At 45.4% G+C, this 20,101-nt stretch overlaps 1 protein-coding gene across 2 annotated transcripts in view; it reads right to left on the reverse strand.

The window, feature by feature from the left end:
- Positions 1–4,509: 4,509 nt before the first annotated feature.
- RANGAP1 (Ran GTPase activating protein 1) overlaps positions 4,510–20,101 on the reverse strand; it is a 33,239-nt gene continuing 17,647 nt past the window's right edge. For both annotated transcript variants that reach the window (XM_067559568.1, XM_067559569.1), the window contains 6 exons: positions 19,552–19,705; positions 18,910–19,026; positions 18,414–18,516; positions 16,246–16,334; positions 13,029–13,150; positions 4,510–7,353 (listed from right to left, as the gene is read on the reverse strand). In XM_067559568.1, coding sequence (XP_067415669.1) covers positions 7,284–7,353; positions 13,029–13,150; positions 16,246–16,334; positions 18,414–18,516; positions 18,910–19,026; positions 19,552–19,705 — 655 coding nt within the window. In that variant the 3' untranslated portion in view covers positions 4,510–7,283. The remainder of the gene's footprint in view (positions 7,354–13,028; positions 13,151–16,245; positions 16,335–18,413; positions 18,517–18,909; positions 19,027–19,551; positions 19,706–20,101) is intronic.

Raw genomic sequence — 20,101 nt, forward strand, 5'->3', positions numbered from 1 at the left:
GCTGAAGGGTTGCTCCTTATAGCAAAGCTGTACTGTAAATCTCAGGAGAACAAGGTTTTGGAGTCCTCCCCCCGGGGATTGTTTTCTGCTGCTGCCACGCCCCAAAAGCAGCTCTCTCTCTCTCTTGCTATTTCGGCATGTAGTTTTGCACCCTTGGCAACTACCGTGGGCTGTGTGGGGGAGGTGGAAATAAGGATGCAGAGAAGGGGCAAGGCAGAAAAGATGTTTGCAGCTCAAGTTTGAAAAGAGCTGAGGCATCAGTGAAGGTTGGGGAGAGGGGATGGGAGCTACGTGATGGGAGAGCAAGGAAGAAATTGTGTTTCTGATGCAGTACAGGGCTCAGGCCCGCACGTCTATAACCCTTACATCATGGAGGATGTGAATTTCCAGCCAAAAAAAGAGGTTCAAAGCGAACAGCCACTGTCATTTTTGGGTAGCATTTATCCTTTCCACCCCGCTGCTGTTTTGGTGCAGGTTTTTGAACGTTCCATGCTGTTCAAAATAAAGGCAGGGGTGGGGCAGCTTTAAATGGATTGCTTCCAAGTTAAATAAAAATCTTGTTTTATTTTGTTTTCCATTATGTGCTTCAAAAGGCCCCTCTTACCTGGGGCAAAGGTGAGGGTTCCCCATGGGCCTCCCTCTCACTCAGCACAAATGCTTTCTTTTGTCCCAAGGCATCTTCCTAAAGCAGTTGGAGGAGGGTGCAGAATACTGGAAAATACTGACTTTGCGCAGCTCTCCTCTCTGCCAGTGCTGTTTGCACCCCCCACCCTTCCCTCCCACTCGGCATTGGCCTAGTCCATACATTTCATGCTCCTTCTTGAACAGCGTTTGAGTCTCTTCCAGACTCCACTCCACTTCTGATTGTCCTGGACTTGCCCCTGGCCCACAAGGTGCAGGAGACTGTGGAATAATCTCCCAAGCAAAATGGTGAAGGCCCTTATAGCACCTTCCATTTCCTAAGCAACATTCTTCCTTCCTCCCACCCACCTACTCTGGATCAATATCCATTTGACAAATGGGGAAACTGAGACAGACAGGGTGAATGGCTTGCTCCATGCCACAAAGCAACTGGGCATAGCACTCAAACTGTGTGGGGCAGAGAGACAAGATGTGGCCTTGTAGGTTTATTTCATCGTTACTGTCTATTAATCTATAAAGAAACAGGACAAACATACCCTCATAGTTCATCTCCCCTTTGTCTACATGCAAAGTAGTGTCCGCTTTCTACTTTTTGCAGTTCTAATACATCTTTTTTGAAATGGGCAACCAGAACTTCATGCAGCATTCAAGGTGTGGGCATACCATGAATTTATATAGAGGCATTATATTTTCTGTCTTATTCTCTCTCTCTTTCCCAGTGATTCCCAACATTCTGTTAGCTTTTTTGAGTGTGTCTGCACATTGAATAGATGTTTTCAGAGAACTGTCCACAACTCCAAGATCTTTTTCCTCAGTGGTAATAGTTAATTTATGCCCCATAATTTTCTATGTATAGTTGGAATTATTTTTTCCAATGTGCATTACTTTGCATTTCTCAACATTGAACTTACTCTACCATTTTATTGCTCAGTTACCCAGTTTAATGAGATCCCTTTGTAACTCTTCGTAGTCAGTTTTGGACGTCACTATCTTGAGTAATTTCGTGTTGTCTGCACACTTTGCCACTTTTACCCCGTTCTCCAGATCATGTACGAATATGTTGAACACACACTGTTCCCAGTACAGATCCTTGGAGGACCCTCCTATTTACCCTTCTCCACTGTGAAAACTGACCATTTATTCCTACCTTGTTTCCTATCTTTTAACCAGTTACTGATCCATGAGAGAGGACCTTCCCTCGTATCCCATGACTGCTTACTTTGCCTAAAGGCCTTTGGTGAGGGACCTTGTCAAAGACTTTCTGAAAGTCCAAGTACACTATATCTACTGGATCACCCTTGTCCATGTGTTTGTTTGACACCCTCAAAGAATTCTAATAGAGTAGTGAGGCAAAAGCTGTGTTGACTCTTCACCAACATATCATGTTCACCCATGTGTCTAATAATTCTGTTCTTTACTATAGTTTCAACCAATTTGCATGGTATTAAAGTTAGGCTTACTGACCTGTAATTGCCAGGATTGCCTCTGGAGCCTTTTTTAAAAATCAGCATTAATTAGCTATCTACCAGTCATCGGATACAGATGCTGATTTAAGTGATTGGTTACATATCACAGTTAGTAGTTCTGCAATTTCGTATTAGAGTTCCTTCAGAATTCTTGGGTGAATATCATCTCATCCTGGTGACTTGTTACTGTTCAATTTATCAGTTTGTTTCAACACTTCCTTTATTGACATCTTCATCTGGAACAATTCCTCAGATTTGTCACCTACAATGAATGGTTCAGGTGTGGAAATCTTCCTCAGCTCCTCTGCAGTGAAGATGGATGCAAAGAATTCATTTAGATTCTCTAAATGGTCTTGTCTTCCTTGAGTGCTCCTTTAGCACCTCGGTCATCCAGGGGCCCCAACTAATTGTTTGGCAGGCTTCCTTCTTCCGATGTACTTAAAAATATTTTTTGCTGTTAGTTTCCGTGCCTTTTGTAAGTTGCTCTTCAAATTCTTTTTTGTCCTAACTAATTCAATTTTTACAATTGACTTGCCAGAGTTTATGGTCCTTTCTGCAGTAGAACCTCAGAGTTACGAATTGACCAATCAACCACACACCTCAACTGGAACTGGAAGTACACAATCAGGCAGCAGCAGAGACCAAAAAAAAAAAAAAGCAAATACAGTACAGTACTATGTTAAATGTAAACTATTTTAGAAAAGGAGGAAAGTTTAAAACCATTTGACAAGGTAAGAAAGCTTTTTGTGTTTTTCATTTAAATTGATGGTTAAAAGCAGCATTTTCTTCTCCATAGTAAAGTTTCAGTTGTATTAAGTCAATGTTCAGTTGTAAATTTTTTAAAAAAATAACATTTTGTTCAGTTACAAACATCCTCCATTCCCAAGGTGTTTGTAACTCTGAGTTTCTACCATATTTTCCTCAGAAGGATTTGACTTCCAATTTTTAAAGGCTGTCTTTTTTGTTTCTAATCTTTACTCTGTTGATTAGCCATGGTAGCATTTTAAAAATGTTTTGGTCCTCTTTGTTTTTTTAATTGGGGGTATACATTTAGTTTGAGCCTCTATTATGGTGTTTTTTAAAAGTTTCTATGCAGCTTGCAGGTATTCCACTCTTGTGACTGTTCCTTTTAAATTCTGTTTAACTAGCCACCTCATTTTTTAAAGTAAGTTAAATTCTACTGTGGTGGGTTTCTTTGGTATTTTTGTCCTACAAGAATGTTAAATTTAATTACATTATGGTTACTAATATCAAATGGTTCAGCTATATTGGAGCGGATCCTGTGCACCACTTAGGACTAAATCAAGAATTGCTTTTCCCCTTGTGGGTTCCAGGACTAGGGGCTCCAAGAAGCAGTCGTTAATGGTGTCTAGAAATTTTATCTCTGCATCCTGTCCAGAGGTGACATGTTCCCACGCTGTAGTTGAAATTCCCCATTATTATTGGATTTTCTGCTTTTGTAGCCTCTCTACGGTCCATGAGCATTTTACAATCAACATCTCCATCCTACTCTGGTAGTATATTCCTACTACTATACTCTTATTATTCAAGCATGGCATTTCTATCCAGAGATTATATAGTACTGTTTGATTCATTTAGGATTTTTTACTAATTTGACTCTATCCTTTCTTTCACATATAGTACCAAACCCCCACAAGCACAAGCTTCTCTATCATTCCTACATATTTTGTGCCCTGATATTATCATGTCCCATTATCATTCCAAGTTTCTGCGATGCCTATTATATCCATATCCTCATTTAATACCATGCACTCAAGTTCACCCATCTTAATATTTAGACTTCTTGCAGTTGTACACAAGCACCTATAAAATTCATCAATATTTAAGTTGAGTGATGTAATATCTTTTATTGGAGCGTAAGCTTGAAAGCCTCTCTCTCTCACCAAAAGTTGGTCTAATAAGATATTACTGCACCAACCTTGTCTAAGATTCTGGGGCTGAAATGGCTACACCAACACTGCATTCAATATTTAGTTGTCTGTCTTCATGTGACGTAACTGAATGGGACTTTTGCATTTGTTTCTCAGTGCCTGCCTGTACTTTATCAACTTCTATCCTCTCTTCTTTACTAAGATAGAGTATCCCCTTGACTAAATCCTCCCCCACGTAATGTGTCTGTTCCTCTCCACCTGTCAGCTTTCCCCCCAGCCCTTAGTTTAAAATCCTCCTTATGACCTTTTTAATTGTACATGCCAGCACTATGGTTCCATGTGGGTTTAGCTGGCTCATCCATCCAGTGTAGGAAGAGCCTGCTCTAGTGGGCAGGTATCCCTGTCAAATAAACCTTTGCCAGCAGTGTCACCCTTAGCCCTAGGCAATGGCAGCCGAATGCTCCTATAACCGGCCCCAGCCTCTTTGAGTGGGGAGGCAACATGTGGGAAACACCAATAACCTTAGCCTAAGCTAGGAGGAGACACAGGGTGCTTTATTTCAGCAGTAGAATTCCTCTCACTCCTCTATGAAAATACCAGGCACCTCCCCTCAGGCCTGCACTAGGGTGACAGTTGTGGATGTCTCAAACCAGTGGAGGTCAGGGTGCTGAAAGATCATTCAATCGCTCACTCTCTCCCTTATGCAGTTGACATCCAGAGCCTAAATAGATTGACCACTGCCAGACTTCAGTGTTTTCTGAGGCTTGCTGCACTGGGAGAGGTGGGTTTGACAGGGTTAGAGAGGCAAGGCTGAGGCTGGGTGGGATTTAGTTTGCAGGCCCTAGTCCAGGTTGTAGTTTTTTTAAATAGTCTGTACATGGCCCTTGGGCCCATTTTAAATACACGTAGCCTCTCCTCCTCACTCCCACCAGTGAGCAGGGATGAGAAATGCTGTCTCCACTCACAGGAAGAATTCAGAAAATGCACTTTTTGTGGCATAAAGTGCCTTAAGGTCAGGGTGAGGGAGGGGGGCAGTGATGAAGGGGATGCAGGCCAGGCACCCAATCCTTAGCCCATGGCCAGGATATAGAAAGCTTCCTCCAGCCACCCCCTTTTCCCCAATGGCTGTCTTGAACAGGACTACAGGATGCAGGGACTTAAAGCAGGTGTAGCTATATGCCTCAAGAAAGCCACATGCATGAGGCAGGATTTGTTTTGATCTGTGCCCCACCCCTTTGCTTACTAAGGTGGTGGCAGTGCAGGCATATGTGCATCATAGCCCAGTTAATACCTGAGCTTATTTCTCATGAGTGAGTGGTCCTATGTGCAAGGGGACACTAGCAGGGGGCTAACATTGTCTGGCTTCCTCCACCCACAGCTGTGACTAGCTGTTCCCTAAAGCAACTAGCACGGGCCAGCTCACTCAGTGACACATCACTGTTGCTCAGCCTTCTGCTCTGTGGGTCCCACAGGATGCTGCTGACTCCACCGCAAGCTGCAGGCAAGCATCTGGCAGTGCCCAGAAACCAAATACACCCTTCTCCACAGCAGCAGGCAGCGTTTCAGCACAGAGCATTGGCTCTGCCTTGCAGGGGTGACAGGGTGCCAGCTCCCGAAGAAAGGGGCTCACTGTCCCCTAGGTGCACAAGGAAACTCAAGCTCCACTTTATGAAAATAAGCTGAAATGAGGTTGGAACAAACAAATCAGGGGTGAGATGTTACCTCTGCTCATGCTAGTCACACACAGCCCAGCTCCTGTCAAGACCACACCACATGCTGCAGCCTGGGAGGGCCAGACAGCAGGCGTTAGCTGGGATAAGGCCAGCGCCTTTGCCCCCATGAAACTTGCACAAAGCAGAAGATGGAGTCTCTGCCCCTCACCCAACATTGCACCCAGGATTACACGCACCAATACCGGGCTTTCCCACAAGCAAGGCTCAGCCTCTGCCCTTGCTGGAATATGCTGCTCAGCAACCATCAAGTTACAGCTGCTTCCCCCTCAGAGGCAGCAGGATTTTTAAGGCCCAGGGGGGCCCTTGTTAGCTGTGCTAGAAGTAGGGGGGGAATCCTTGCCCGACTTTCCCTGGCAAAATTCCCAGCACTTCACTACTTTGAGTAATAAGGTGGCTAGGACGCAGGGAAGAAGGTTGGAGAATTAGCTGAGGAGTACATTAATATAGGACATCTCCTCTCCCTTACTCCCCGGGGAAAAAGCATGATGGGCAGGAACCATTCATACCCTCCCTCGTGACCTCAATGTGCATACAGAGGATCAGGTGAGGTGCCAGTAATTAGGAAAAATTCAGAGCTGCAGTACCATCGGTGAGGGCAAATTAGTCACCCCTATATTAACATGCTTCGAGACCCTCAGCTAATTCTTAGCACTAAAGCTGCTAGGGTTGCACAGTTCCCAACCCTGAGACAAGCTGCCAGTAAAGTATTCCAGCTCCCCTGCATCTAGCCTGGTCTGCTCCCAATGCAGGACTGGTGACCATGGCCCCTATTACAGGATTCAATTGATTCTCTCATTTCTAAACCAAGCCTATTTTAATTGGGAATTGGGGGTGGGGGAATGCAGGCTATGGTAATATCATACTGAAATGGCAAAACCACCAGGGTCAGCACCACTGGAGGGAGATCCGCCCTACTGTAGCAGGGGATTAGCATATTAACGTATAGATGGACCACATAGGACCTTCCCCCCAGTTAGAATAGGAATACAAGAGCAGAGAAGAGCACACCCCACCCCCACCCAAAGCCTGGAGCAGCAGGAGGCAGCTGGGCAATCCAATAACCCTGCAGAAGCAACACCACCACAGCTATTTCCAGGTGCATGGCCCTCTGGGCACCATGAGATGGAAGCCATAGCACCATGGAAAAGCCCGACTCGGTTCAGCTGCTGCTGCTGCTTTAGAGAAAGTCCATGTCCAGCACCCTTTGCAAGATGTTAGCCTGGGCACAACTCCTGCCAGCAGTACTGAGTTTCATGGGGACTTCTTTCCAATTCATGGAGAGCAGTGAAGTGCCACAGGAGGACTAGTTCTGGCACACCTGCCTGCCCTGCTGCCCTAGGAGGCTGCTTTGGAAGTGGGGATTTCAATTAAAAAAAAACAAGTAAAAAAAAAAATCAGCAGGATTCCTCCGAGTTTGTTAAGCAGAAGGAAGGACAGGCATCCCAGTGAGAGCGAGCATGTTTCCACAAGCTCTGAAATCCTTCTGGCAGCTGGCTAAGAGCTCTCCTTGTTAAGTCCTATGAGGGGGACAGGGTGCAGCTGTGCTTCTATTACAGCTGGTGGAGGGTTTGCAACAGCATGTGGCGGGCAAAAGAGCAGGAATCCAAAGCACGATTGGGTCTGTAGAGACAGGAGAGAAGAGAAAAAGTTAATTTACAAGCTGCCCCCGGACTGGGCTTTGAACACTCAATACTACTTACATAACCAGCTCTCAGTGAGTTAAGGAGATCACTGGCAAAGTACGGTGCCAGGAAATCAAGAGTCAGCCAGCTGGAATATTAACCTGCAAGGGACTTCATTCTTACTCAGAGACAGGGTCTCAAAAAATATAGGAATCGCTACATTGAATCAGACTATTGCTCCTGCTAGTCCTGAATCCCACCTCAGACAGTGGCCAATGCAAGATGGATCAGAAGAAAATAACTCCCCAATGCAGTGCATTGTGTCACACTGTATTATACAAGTGATCTACTTCTGCCCTCAGCATGAGGATTGATTAGCCCTGTAACGTTCTTCTAGGGTAACTACAGCTACACCATGCTCACTCACCTCTCATCTTTTCCTGACACTTACCAAGCCAGCTGGCCCCTATTACTATTACTTCAGGAGGCGTGTGGGTAGAGGTTGCTACAGCTACAGCTGCAATATGCTTTCCCTTTTCACAGGCTCAACCCTTAAGCATATTCACTGCTTAGGCTGAAACTTTCCATGCTTTGTGCCCACTCAGAGGTGAATTTTTTCCTGAAGAATTTGAATCCAATACCACCAAGTGTTTGGAGTTATGAGCATGAAAAACATTCTGACCCTCCCCACTCCCCTCTGGACAGAACAACAATATGTCTGTCCTCTGCCTGAGGGACAAACGGGTTTAAAATGAAGCTGGAAATGTCTGAAATGTGCCGTTAGCTGTGCACTTCAAGATGTTTGGTGAGAGGCAGGCCCCTGTATACTCTGCCACCTAATGGACCAAATTCTGCAGCACTGTTAATAGATTACATCTCCATGCCCTACCCTTCATTCTCATCCTTCCTACCCCAACACATACGACTGGTTAATTGGTGAAGATACACACATTTATTAAATGATGACTTTGGATGATGGATTTTTCACTGTGTGCTCCAGCCAACCCAGTTCTGCGGGCTCGGCTATGATGGTATGGGTGTGACTTAACTTGGAATCTCCTTTCCAGGCTGTGTCCACAAGGGAAAGGGGGAGCTTGAACTAGTGAAGCTAACTATATCTCAGTTCCCCGAACCTCTGCTGCTCTAGTGTCTAGGCAGTGCTAGCAGCCCAGCCTTCTTAGGCTTCCCCTTCTCCCCAGCTGGACTACTTCTGGCTCCCTGCAGCCTAGTTCTATAGAATAGCAAAAGGAGCATGCACTGTAACAATCAATTTCCCCTTGCGGGGAAAGGAGCTGTGTAGTGCAACTGCAGGCAAGTCCCAGCAGGGCAGGGACACAAAAAATGGTGGAGGCCTGATTGGAGATAGCTAATGAACAAAAATCAGAAATTCCAGTTAGAGAATCAGAAAGCCCACAGCAGACCATCTAAGAGGATCGGGGCCACTGTGTTCAAGCCCTTTGCTGAGTTAGATGGGTATCACTTACACTCACTACACTTTTTTTTTGAGGTTCTATTAACAATTGTAATACCAGAAACGATTTACAGCAAAAAATGGAGCACAACAATTCTGTCACACTGAGTGACTTCTAGGGTCAACTCCTCCCCCACCCCCAGCAGGCCCTGGTTACGAACATTTATACTTCTCCTACTGAAAGAGGAGGAGATTGGAAATTCAAGAGGCATAGCCCCTTGCCGTGAGAGGTAGTGGAGCTTGTTGACACAATAAGCTACAATCAGTTTTGACTGAAGAGACTCACAGGAACTTTGTAGCTCCACTAGCCCATTACAAAGGAGCTGATAGTTTGACAAGGCCAGGAGAGCTGTTGTATTGGTCAGATACATGTGTCACAGAAGCTCTAGTCAATGAGCTGAAGGGACTGACTAGATCCACAGGGAAAGCTGACCAAAGCTGTTACCTGGGCACTGCAAAGAGTGGAAGCTGGCTCTGTAGTGAGCTGGACGAGACAGTTAGTTTTGGACTAAGGACAGGACAAGTTCCTCAGCAGCTGACCTCCAGACAAACGGGCGACACAGATGACCTTGGATTACCAAGAGCTTCGGTGAAGCCCTTTCGACAGACAAGGTTTGACTGCAGGAGCAATTCAAGGAACCTAGCAATGCACTAGAGAATCCTGCAAAGCTTTCAGCTGCATAGCTCCTGATTCCCTTTAACCCCCCAGCTGGGGAACGAAGTGGGAAGGTACAGAAAGCAAGCCCTCAAAAAGCAAGAGTGCTCTCCTGCAGCGCTGACTTGGCCTTGTACATACTGTCTTTGTTAAACATCCCCCTGCATTACTGCCCACTGTACAACATGCAGGTTAGCGCTGGGAAGGAAGCTCTCACTTGGATAAGGGCATGGCTTAACTGCTTGACTCTGCAGCCTCGGTACTAGCTTGTTTTTTTCCTTTTGCTCTCACCATATATTAAGACATTTCCTTTGCAAAAGTCACTTGGCTGTTCTATATGATTTGACACAACATCACTGTAAGACACACATATTTCGCCTTCTAGCTTCTCCCCCTCCCCTTCCATCGCCAACCCTTCTTCCCCCTCGAAAAAAGCTAGACTTTCACTCTTCCCCATTCTGAGGCAAAGTTGTGGTGAAATCCTGCCCTGCACTGCAGTCAGGAGTTTTGCCATGGACATCAATCAATAGGGCTAAGTTTTCCCCCTTGAAGTGCTACCCTTTCTATCTATGCCTGTCACTGGGGTACCCAAACATCTAGATGCAGCAAAATCATGGCTGCCACCGTGCTTAGTGCTCTATGGGCATGGCTCAGAGAGCAACATGTAGGGTTAACTGCTGGCCCAGAGCCTAGGAGAGGGGCGTACACACACACACACACACACAAGGCATGAGTGGCAGCATGTGCTGTGAAAGAACATGTATGCAATCACCAGACACTGTCAGGTCAGAAGTTATGTTGGAAGAAGAGCTCGTTATTGGTGCCTGACTCCACACCAGATCACTGGAAGTGAATGTTACAAGTAGTCTACACTTTTTGCATTTCTCAGCGTGGACCATAGTCCATTTCAGGTTTGCTCAGGCATGTTTTTGTTACAGGCTGTCAGGCAGTAGCACAAGGCTGGAAGGTTTGGGATGGGAACCCCTCTCCATTGGACATTTTGTTTAAATAATGCAGACTGGTCCTATGCTTTTGGGGTTTGGGAACACTGCAGTTCCTGCTCTTCTTTATTTGGGAAGGGGCTGCTTCAGAACCAGAAAGGAGATGAACAGAGCTATACGGAGCAGGTAGTTCAGGCTCTTGGGCAAGGAAAGGCAGCTAACAGACAGGACTGCTACTGCAACTTGTTTATTACATCCTTCCCTCCTACCTGCCCACCACCCCACCCCCTTTTAGCAGGAACTACTCTGGCCCAGCCCCATTTCCTCAACCTTCCTTTGGGGACTGCAACAGCTGTGCACATCACATGGGGCATGTTTGCAGGAGAGATGTGACTGGCTCACATAGCCTCTCTCCTTCCTGGGGGAGGAGGAGAATAAGAACAGAAAGCTGAGGCTGGCTCAGGGGCAAGAGTTCAGCCCAAACCCTTATACAGGAGTACTGCAATTCGCTGAACAGGGATCTAAGCGTTCCAGTCCCCCCACACAACCACCTGTTTAATCTCTGTTATGAGAAGACAGCCACACTTGTTCACTGGGCAAGGCATGGCTGGCATTAGACAGAACCACTCAATGACTTCTTCCCCTGAGCTTTCATATTATAGCTGGCATTTGATCACGGGGCTGCAGGTGTTAGTTGTGCTGATAAGTAGTGACAGCAGTTCAGGAGGCTGCTGAAAACCATTACCAAGGCTCTGTCAGGCTGCTAAGGTGTGGCTTAGCACAAGAAAGATGTTGGCAACCAGAAGTTACCAACCACCACATGATGGCTAGTGGGGAATAGAAGTCAGGGAGATCCTTAGGCCAGTTTCCACTTAAGAGATGCTCACTGGCCTGTCTGATGGAGCCAAGAACTGAATAGGCCAAGAAATGGGCAAAGGACAAGAGGGACCATACAAACTGAATCCTCTCACCTCCAGATTAGGGCTCATGCACAGAGCAGGGAGGAAGCTATAACTGGCTTCCCAAGCTTTAGGTTAGGAATCAGGAAGTCTAGTTCTAATCCCAGTTCTACAGAAGAGCCCCCCATCTGCAGTACCACTAGAGGAGTCAACTTCGGCCACCCTTTGGGAGCTTCTAATACAGTTACGTCTGCAGCTATAGCCATACTGTCCTTTGCATGTGGAATGACCCCCTGAACTGATTTGCAAGGCCAGCTTTCTCCAACTTCACATCTCTGCTGTGACAGCTATAAGAAGTCAGCCAGTTAACTATCAGCCCTTCAATTTGGATATTAAGCAAGGCCAGCTATTTATAAGCCTGCACATGATTGCAATCTGAGACTTACAAAGGATTGGGGAGAAGGACGCAAACTTTTAAGCCAGGGACAGTGTCTTCCTATGTGTTTGTATGGTCCCCAGCACAATGGGATTCTCATCTTCATTAGAGCCTCTGGGTACTTTGAAATGCAAGTAGTTAATACTGCTCCTATCCAATTTTAGCCTTTAACTCATGCCCAAGTTTTTAGCCTGGTTATGGAACTTGTTTAAAAAGGTGTCCACTGTTCAGTGCAGACTGAACATGATGCAGTCAGGTGAAGAAACCACCAAATTCCCTAACATGGATCCTAACTGTGTGTTGCTTTAGACAAATCACAGCCTCTGACTCAGTCCACCCTTTCCCCCCGCCCACTAGTGAAAAGATGGATACCAATACTTACCTACAGCAAGGGAATGTGGTGGGGAATTCATGAGTTTGGTTTTTTCTAAGTGCTATACAAACATCAAGTTTCCAATTTGCTTCCATGGTTGACTTATCTCTGGTTGGGGGGGAATAGCTCTGGAGACAAATGCCTTATCAAGCTGACTTTGCCCCAGTGCTAAATTTAAGATTTTCCTTTTAATGATTTTAAATATTTGCATAAGTATTAGAAGGAAACTGCTAGATTAAAAGTCATAGTTTTAAGAAGAATTTTCGTGTGTGTTATAAGTAACATTTTAGTATTAAAAAAGAAAGTAGGCTTACATTTTCATTCTCTCTATTTTATGAAGTTCTCTCAAAAGATAATTTACACAGACATGTCAATTTCATTTTCACTTCTCAGTTCTCATGCCCTATCATGTTCATTTGCAACTGCAATGCATGGGAATTCCAGAAGTTTCCATTGGAACTTGAAGTCATGAAAATTTTAGTATTTATCTTAGACATTGTATGTGCCCTTTTGTAATGGCCAAAATATACATTTGGGGCTAAATTTCATTCAGCAGTGTCCTTTTAACTCATTAAACTTGTGGCTGGAAACTAGATCCTAGTCTTCCTTCAGACTCAGACACTGCTACTGTCACATGACATCACTATATCAACTTTTCTGCTTCTGCGTAAATGTCAGTTTTAAGACCTCCTTTAGAAAGTCAGTTTCACAGTTTATTCCTAGTGATTCTTACCTTGTAAAATCTGAATGCTGGAATAGGCAAGATAGAAATAACTTTCCTTTAAGCTGTTCGCATTTTATGCCAATGGAATAGTATGTATTTTTCTTTTTAATTCATCCATACACAGGTTTCTAACTTCCTGTAGAGTAGGAGTGCCTGGCAAGGTGCAATACTCACTTTGTCACGAAGGCCAGGAGAACTGGGACCAGGGATTTGGGGAAATAATCCTGCTGGACCATATGGTTCAGGGTCATCAGAGGGCCATAGAGGCTTGGGACAGCCTTGATCTTCTCTTCACTCTGCCGGATAGAGGGGGAAGGACAGAAAAATCAGGCACATAGCAACTGCCACATCAAATGCAGTCATCACTTCATCTAATCCAGTATGCTGTCTGACTGACCAACCCGACACCTATAAAAGGCAAGCGGACCACCACAGCGCAATGCACACACAAAGGGAGACGTTTGACTCCAGTTGGCGCTAAGCTTCCGCAGTAAGTCATAGAAAGCACTAGTCCTGGAGTTCATCTTAGTTTACATCGTGACAGATGCTATGGTTATTCACACAAACATCTCATTCTTTGCTGGAATTAGCATTCCCATCTGCAGCAAGCGGCAAAGCTGACCTCTGTATTATGCACATTGGGTTATTTAGGAGTGAGCAATCAACCCCCTCTCCACCCTGAAGGTGAGTGTCTCAAACACAGGCATCAGGAAGACTACAGTTTGTTTCAGTTAGGGCTTGAGAGTCTTGTGAGGTGCAGGCAATGTAGACATGACACATGCAAGTTTCTTTCAGATCTTCCTCCCCACAGACACCCTGGGTCAGGACCCTCTCTGCAGCTGAGAAGAAAATCTACAGTTCATGCTAGATCCAAGGATGCAGTTATTCCCTTTTGTGTTCCTCTCTCACCCAAGCACACTGATTCCAGTCACTCCCAGAACTGATTCCAAATTTAAAGCCAGAAGGGACCATTAGCTCATCTAGTCCAACAACTCATTTATCACAGGCCACAGAATTTCACACAGTAGCCCCTGCATGGAGCCCAATAACTTGTGTTTGGCTAAAGCACGTCTTCCAGAAAGGCCAACAGTCTTGATCTGAAGACACCAAGAGATGGAGAATCCAACACTTCTCTTGGTAGTTTCACCTAATGGTTTAATCACTCTCACTATGAAATTCAAACTAGAAATAAGGCACACTGTCGGTCTAACTTCCAGCCACTGGTTCTTGTTATGCTTCTCTCCACTGAATTTAAGAGCCCTTTCATGCCCAGTATTTTCTCCCTATCAAGGTACTTATACATGAATCAGTCTTCTTTTTGATAAACTAGTATCGAGCTCTTCAAGTTTCTCAATGTAAGGCACTTTCTCCAGCCCTTGAATTATTTGTGTTTCTTTTCTGCACCATCTCCAATTTCTAACATCCTTTTAAAAATACTGACACCAGAAGTATATGCAGTATTCCACTGTTGGTCTCACCAGTGCTGTATACAGAAGTAAAATCACCTGCCTTCCTCCACTCCCTCATTTATATAGCGAAGGATCACACTAGCCCTTTTTGCCACAGCATTGCACCGGGAGCTCATGCTGAGTTGCTTGTCCATCATGACTCCTATATCCTGTTCAGAATCACTGCTTTCCAGGATAAAAGATCTGGCCTGCATTCCTTGTTCCCGAATGGATGACTTTGCATTTGGTTACCCTGAAAGTGCATTTTGTTTGAACAGGTCCAGCTATTGCTTCAAGTCGAGAGTGAGAAAGAAGTATGGAAACAGCCTCCCTCTCCACCCCAAATCTGAGCCACAGACACACATGGATCACAACCAGCAACTTGTCAGCCAAGAGAGAACTTGACTGTTGATACTTCTCCCCAATTCAATTCTCTACTTTGAAGCCCCAAGGAAGTTCTACCCTCAAATTCATCTCAGCATTTCCACAATTCTTGCAATCTGAGGCAGGATGGGAAAGAAAACAAAATGTCCACAGAGCAGAGGACTAAAGAACTAGACTGGGCCTTGGAGTGGAAGACCAAGGAAGAGAGCTAATCAGAGCTGGCCCTCTGCTGAGAACAGGGTAGAACATCTCTAGGAAGTGTCTTAGTTCCTAACCCATGTCACAGCTGTGCGCTTCCCCAGGCTGAGAGTCATTAGTAAAACCCCATAAAGCCACACGATTGAAAATAGGAGGCAAGTTTTGTGGATTTAGGGTATTCCAAGGATTTCTGTGGATTTTTCCAGACTCTTTATTTCCAAATGTTTCTAGTCCTTGGGGCTGTGAGAAGCTTCAGATTGATTTATGACTACAGCACAGCCAGACCAGTGAAGCACTACCCTGAGCTTGCAGATGAGGACAACTCCCATCCCCTTTCATCTCAGTTCATGCTCTAGCCTACGTGCATGTTCTAATGAGGTTAGCCAACTTGCAACTGATTCTGAAAACAACAATCCTGCTATCAGGTTTTATTCTGTGCAGCCACACACTAGACGCACCAGGCATTTTTGCAGGGACACTGGATAGAATGAAGCTGAAAGTTTCAATCAGATTTCTTTCATTTACTTTTGCCCATGTCCTTTTAAAAAAGAAAATGTGACTTAGAATGGCCTTTTGGATACGAGGGTGATGACTAGATATTTATGATGCTACACCCAGGAGTCTGACAACTGATAACTCATTTTACGAGGCTTCTATAAAAGTCTTGTCCAGCAGCAATCCAATTTGTCTGCATGACCCTTTCCGCCTTAGGAAGATCTGATCTTGAAAATACAAGCTAGGCCAAGTAGAGCAGAATTGGAAACAGCCAATCCATGCCCTCCACCCTGGCATAATCCCACTCTCTGGAATTTGTTATCCCTGCAGATTTCTATTGTCCCTAGGCATTGGGCATGCACAGGAGTCTTACTGTTGCCATGGAGACAGGAACTTGATTACCCACAATCCAATAAGCCTTGGCTTTTAAACCAGAAATGCAGAGAAGAATGAGGGGGGATTTGATAGAGGCCTTTAACTACCTGAAAGGGAGTTCCAGGGAGGATGGGGCTAGGCTGTTTTCAGTGGTGGCAGATGACAGAACAAGGAGCAATGGTCTCAAGTTGCAGGGGGGGAGGTCTAGGTTGGACATTAGGAAAAAGTTTTTCACTAGGAGGGTGGTGAAGCACTGGAACAGGTTACCTAGGGAGGTGGTGGAATCTCCATCCTTAGAGGTTTTTAAGCTGAGGCTTGACAAAGCCCTGGCTGGGATGATATAGTTGAGGTTAGTCCTGCTTTGAGCAGGGGGTTGGACTAGATGACCTCCTGAGGTCCCTTCCAACTCTAATATTCTATGATTCTATGAATCAGAACACAGCCCAGACCACCCATCACAGCCCACTTTTAACTCCCTCCTGCCCTCTCACCTTGAGCAGACCCATGTGGATCAGTAGGCTGGTGATGAATGCGTCAGAATTAAAGGTGGCGGAAGTGAAAGCTTTTCTCATCAAGGCATCTAGAAAAAAAATAAATGTGTCAAGTTGAAGAGCACAAGCAGATACTGTGGTGACTATTGTTCATTTCACTCCTGGAATCAATTCAACTGAATGTATCTGAAGCTGCCTTAATCTCCAATCTACTGCACTGGAACACCACATAGATGGGGTGTCAGTGCAGAATATAGGTCAAGTTTGCCATCGAGTACATGAGCTCTTGACTATTATCAGCTGTTAGATGGCAATGGAAGGCCACACCCTTTTATATAATCTGGTCATCTCTGCTGCCAGAGGTTGAAGGCCAACAGTGAGTGCTGGGAGTTGAAACAGATGAGGCACAGATTAGAGGAGATAGCCAAGAGGTCACATGGAGTCTGGTCACTAGTATGGGGGCTGCATAAAGGCCTAGAGAAGAACTATGACTGAGGTCAAGAAGTGTTAATTGACCTTGATCATAGACAGTGCAAGGAATGGTCTAACTGGATGCATTTGCGTAGCACATAGCCTCACTAACTGTGATGAGTTTGACAATTTGGCTGTGGGCTAGTCTCACTGGCCTTTAACATTACCAGAGCCCCAGGCTCCCATTGGACTGTCATCAACTGGGTGCGCATTTGGTTTGGTTTCCAGTGAGGTCTGGTTTTCAGAGTTTCTCAAGATCAGTCACTTGTGACTCTGACCCTCATCCTGCTTGGTTACTTAAGGAAAGTGGGGTGGCTGTGGTAACCCCTGTCAGACGTTATCGATGTTTCCCTCATGGAGGGTCAGCCATCCTTCAACATTCAAATGCCACCTCTAAAAAACATCTCTTAATACTGCAGCGATCGCCAGATATCACCTAAACTTGCTAGGCAAGGCAAAGGGTATTCAGTTACAGGTGCACTTGGACACTAGTAACATCATGGGTTGGTTTCATTCTGGGTGTCAGCCTTCCACAGGAGTAGAGGCAGAGTCCATCAAGGCCAGGCATGACCTCCTGCTGACCTCAGAGGAAACTCAGCTGGCCATTTTGGTCATGCTGAACTTCACAGCAGCCTTTGATACAACTGACCATGAGTTGTTGCTTCAGTGACTAGGGACATTATTGGTGTACACAGAACAGCCCGTTAGTGGTTTCTGTTATGCCTACCCACCAGGAGTCTGTTGACAATAGGTACTTGTGTATCAGCATAAAAGACTTTAAAGGGATGCCAGATGGAAGGGTCAAATCCCGATCCCTGTACATAGCTCTAGTAAGTAGAGTGTGTAGGTGAATATGGCCGATGGGGATTTTGGGAAGGAAAGATGGAGAACTGCCCTTCCTCAACCCAGGGGCAGTACACTGAGCACCTTCACATATCTTTTGCAGCCACTACAGCAACCTCAGGGCTATAGAAGCATCCACATTTCTACATGAGGGTTTGGGTCAGTGGATTCACACAATTCATAGGCCACACCCCATCCAAATCCTCCTTCTACAATACCGTGTACCAGCACTGTGCTTCACAGCATACAAAGAGTACATTGTCCCCCTGCACAGCCTCTGTGCTCTGCCCCATATCTTTCCAGTTCCATTCCTTCTGGGCAGATATGATAGAGGTATCTAAGACAGTTACAAGTAAAAAGAACGACAAATGGGTGCTCACGATTTACATTGTTCCCAGCTACAAAAATGGTGGGGGTACTTTCTATTTAAAGTCAGTTTTAAAATGGATTAAAGGAAATATTTGACAGTGTACCATTAATCTGTGGAACTCACTGACACAGGATAGTAAGACCAAACCCCTCCACACACAACTTTAATAGACCCCATCTCCCCAAAACATGCAGTAAGAGTAACATTCATAGCAATACTAATTAGGCTGCAAGGGATATTGATCTTCATGCTTTGGGGGGCATAAATTGATTTATTGAGTTTTCACACCCTCACTCCCCTCAAAACAGCATTGCACAATCTGGCACACTACCGAGTTTTCTGCCTTCCTCTGGCCACTAGGGAGACAGAACTACCAAAAATGGCATGGTCCAGGGAGGCCATCCCTATGATCTCTTCAGAAGCCACAGTTGCGACTTGGGCTCCCTCATCCCACCTGTTCAGATGGGGACACAGATTGCATCACCTGTTGTTTCATGAACTGCTGTTTTCACTGTGGTTTCATCTTTGAACACAGAAGAGATCTTTAGGAGAGCCATAACCACCTTCTCCGTATCAGATGTGTCTGTCTGTAAGAGACAAAAAGCAGGAGCGATTAAGTCCACAGGAGGGTGCGTGCAGAAGAGACACAGGTGCTACAGAAGCAACAATGAGCAGTGCAACAATCACCTCCAACTGGTTGGACATGAAAGGAATGGTCATGGCTGTATCAGAATGTGTGGCGGGATAAGCCATGCCATGAAACGCAGCTGCTGTGCTGACACCATATCTGTTTCATAGACAGGAAACTTCAAGTTGAGTGTCTGGTTCCACTCTGTTCATTTGGACAATGAGGACCCTAATCCAGGTCCTGAGACTCCAGGAAGAGACCACCTCTGGCAGTTAAACAATTTATCCCAACACATGTCATACCAACCACACTATCAGAAAGCCATATGCACAGCAGCCACAGACCCACCCACCTGCTGAGATATCAGAACAGAACACTTGGGCCCTAGTCGCAGCAGTTTCTCTGGAGATGGGAAGGTGAGGAACGTGGCAACATCCACAGGAGGAGGAGACGACACAGGAGTAGAATCCTGAAACAGAGAAATCAGATCCCAGTTCATTCTGTTGTAGAGCAACAGCAGAGCTGTGTGTGCATGAATGCCTAAAGAAAAGCAATTGGCAAGGGTGCTGCAGGTCGATACTCATCTGTCCTGTCAAAGCTTGTGAAGAGGTAGGAAAAATGAGCTCAGGACTAGAACAGCAGGGGGTGCTGCACCAGCTAAGCTGTGTGGAGAAAGCTTGTACAGCAAACGCTGTAACTATCTGGCTGCAGCCCAGTGCTATTGTGGCTACAGAAAGTATGGAAGAAATAAGATTTCCCTGCTATTTTCTTCAAAATGCCACCAAACTTTCCTGAGGTCTTGTTCTCCCACCCTCCTCTTTTACCCCACCCTGCTCTGACAACTCTCTGACCAGAGGTGGACACTGAGAGGCATGTGAACCCCCGCTTGTTCTCTATAAGTTCAAAAGAGCCCTATAAACAGCCTCTCTCATTTCAAATCTGCTTCCCCTACTCCAAATAAGGGATTTTTGGCTATCCTTCAAAGCACATTTACATGTGAGTCAAGGATCTTCTTAGAAGGCAGTGATTCCTGTTCTCCCTGCCCTCTCTCCTGTAACTGTTGTTCCTCCTCTTCCTCTTCTTCCTCATCATCCTCTTCGTCCTCCCCTTCATCATCTTCATCCTCTTCGTCCTCCCCGTCGTCGTCACTAAGAAGGATTTAAGAGAAGAATTTACATCAAAAGCAGGCCTGCAATACAGACTTCCCGATAACACACTGGCATCTGGGAATATTTTTCCAGGTCATTACAAAATGTAATAAGACCCTTCCAAGCCTTAAAATACTAAGGTTATTGGGAGCAAATCACTTCTGTGGCAGCGAATGAGAGCCTTTGGGGACTGCAATGGATTATGGAGCCTGGCATGTTTAGGCCACGTGTTCTAATCTGGCCTCAGACCCATAGTGACAGATTGGTTCCCATCTGACAGCCCTTTGACCGTGGGTGCAAAGGAATCAAGAGTCTCAGCCTCGTTTCTAGTGGATAGGTGTCCATAAAACACCAGAGCAGGCACCAAGTGCAGGCAGAAGAGTCAAGAGCTGACCA

This window comes from Emydura macquarii, unplaced genomic scaffold, assembly GCF_026122565.2.
Source record: "Emydura macquarii macquarii isolate MOO-44397 ecotype Brisbane River unplaced genomic scaffold, CSIRO-AGI_Emac_v2 contig_2205, whole genome shotgun sequence".
Taxonomy (NCBI): domain Eukaryota; kingdom Metazoa; phylum Chordata; order Testudines; family Chelidae; genus Emydura; species Emydura macquarii.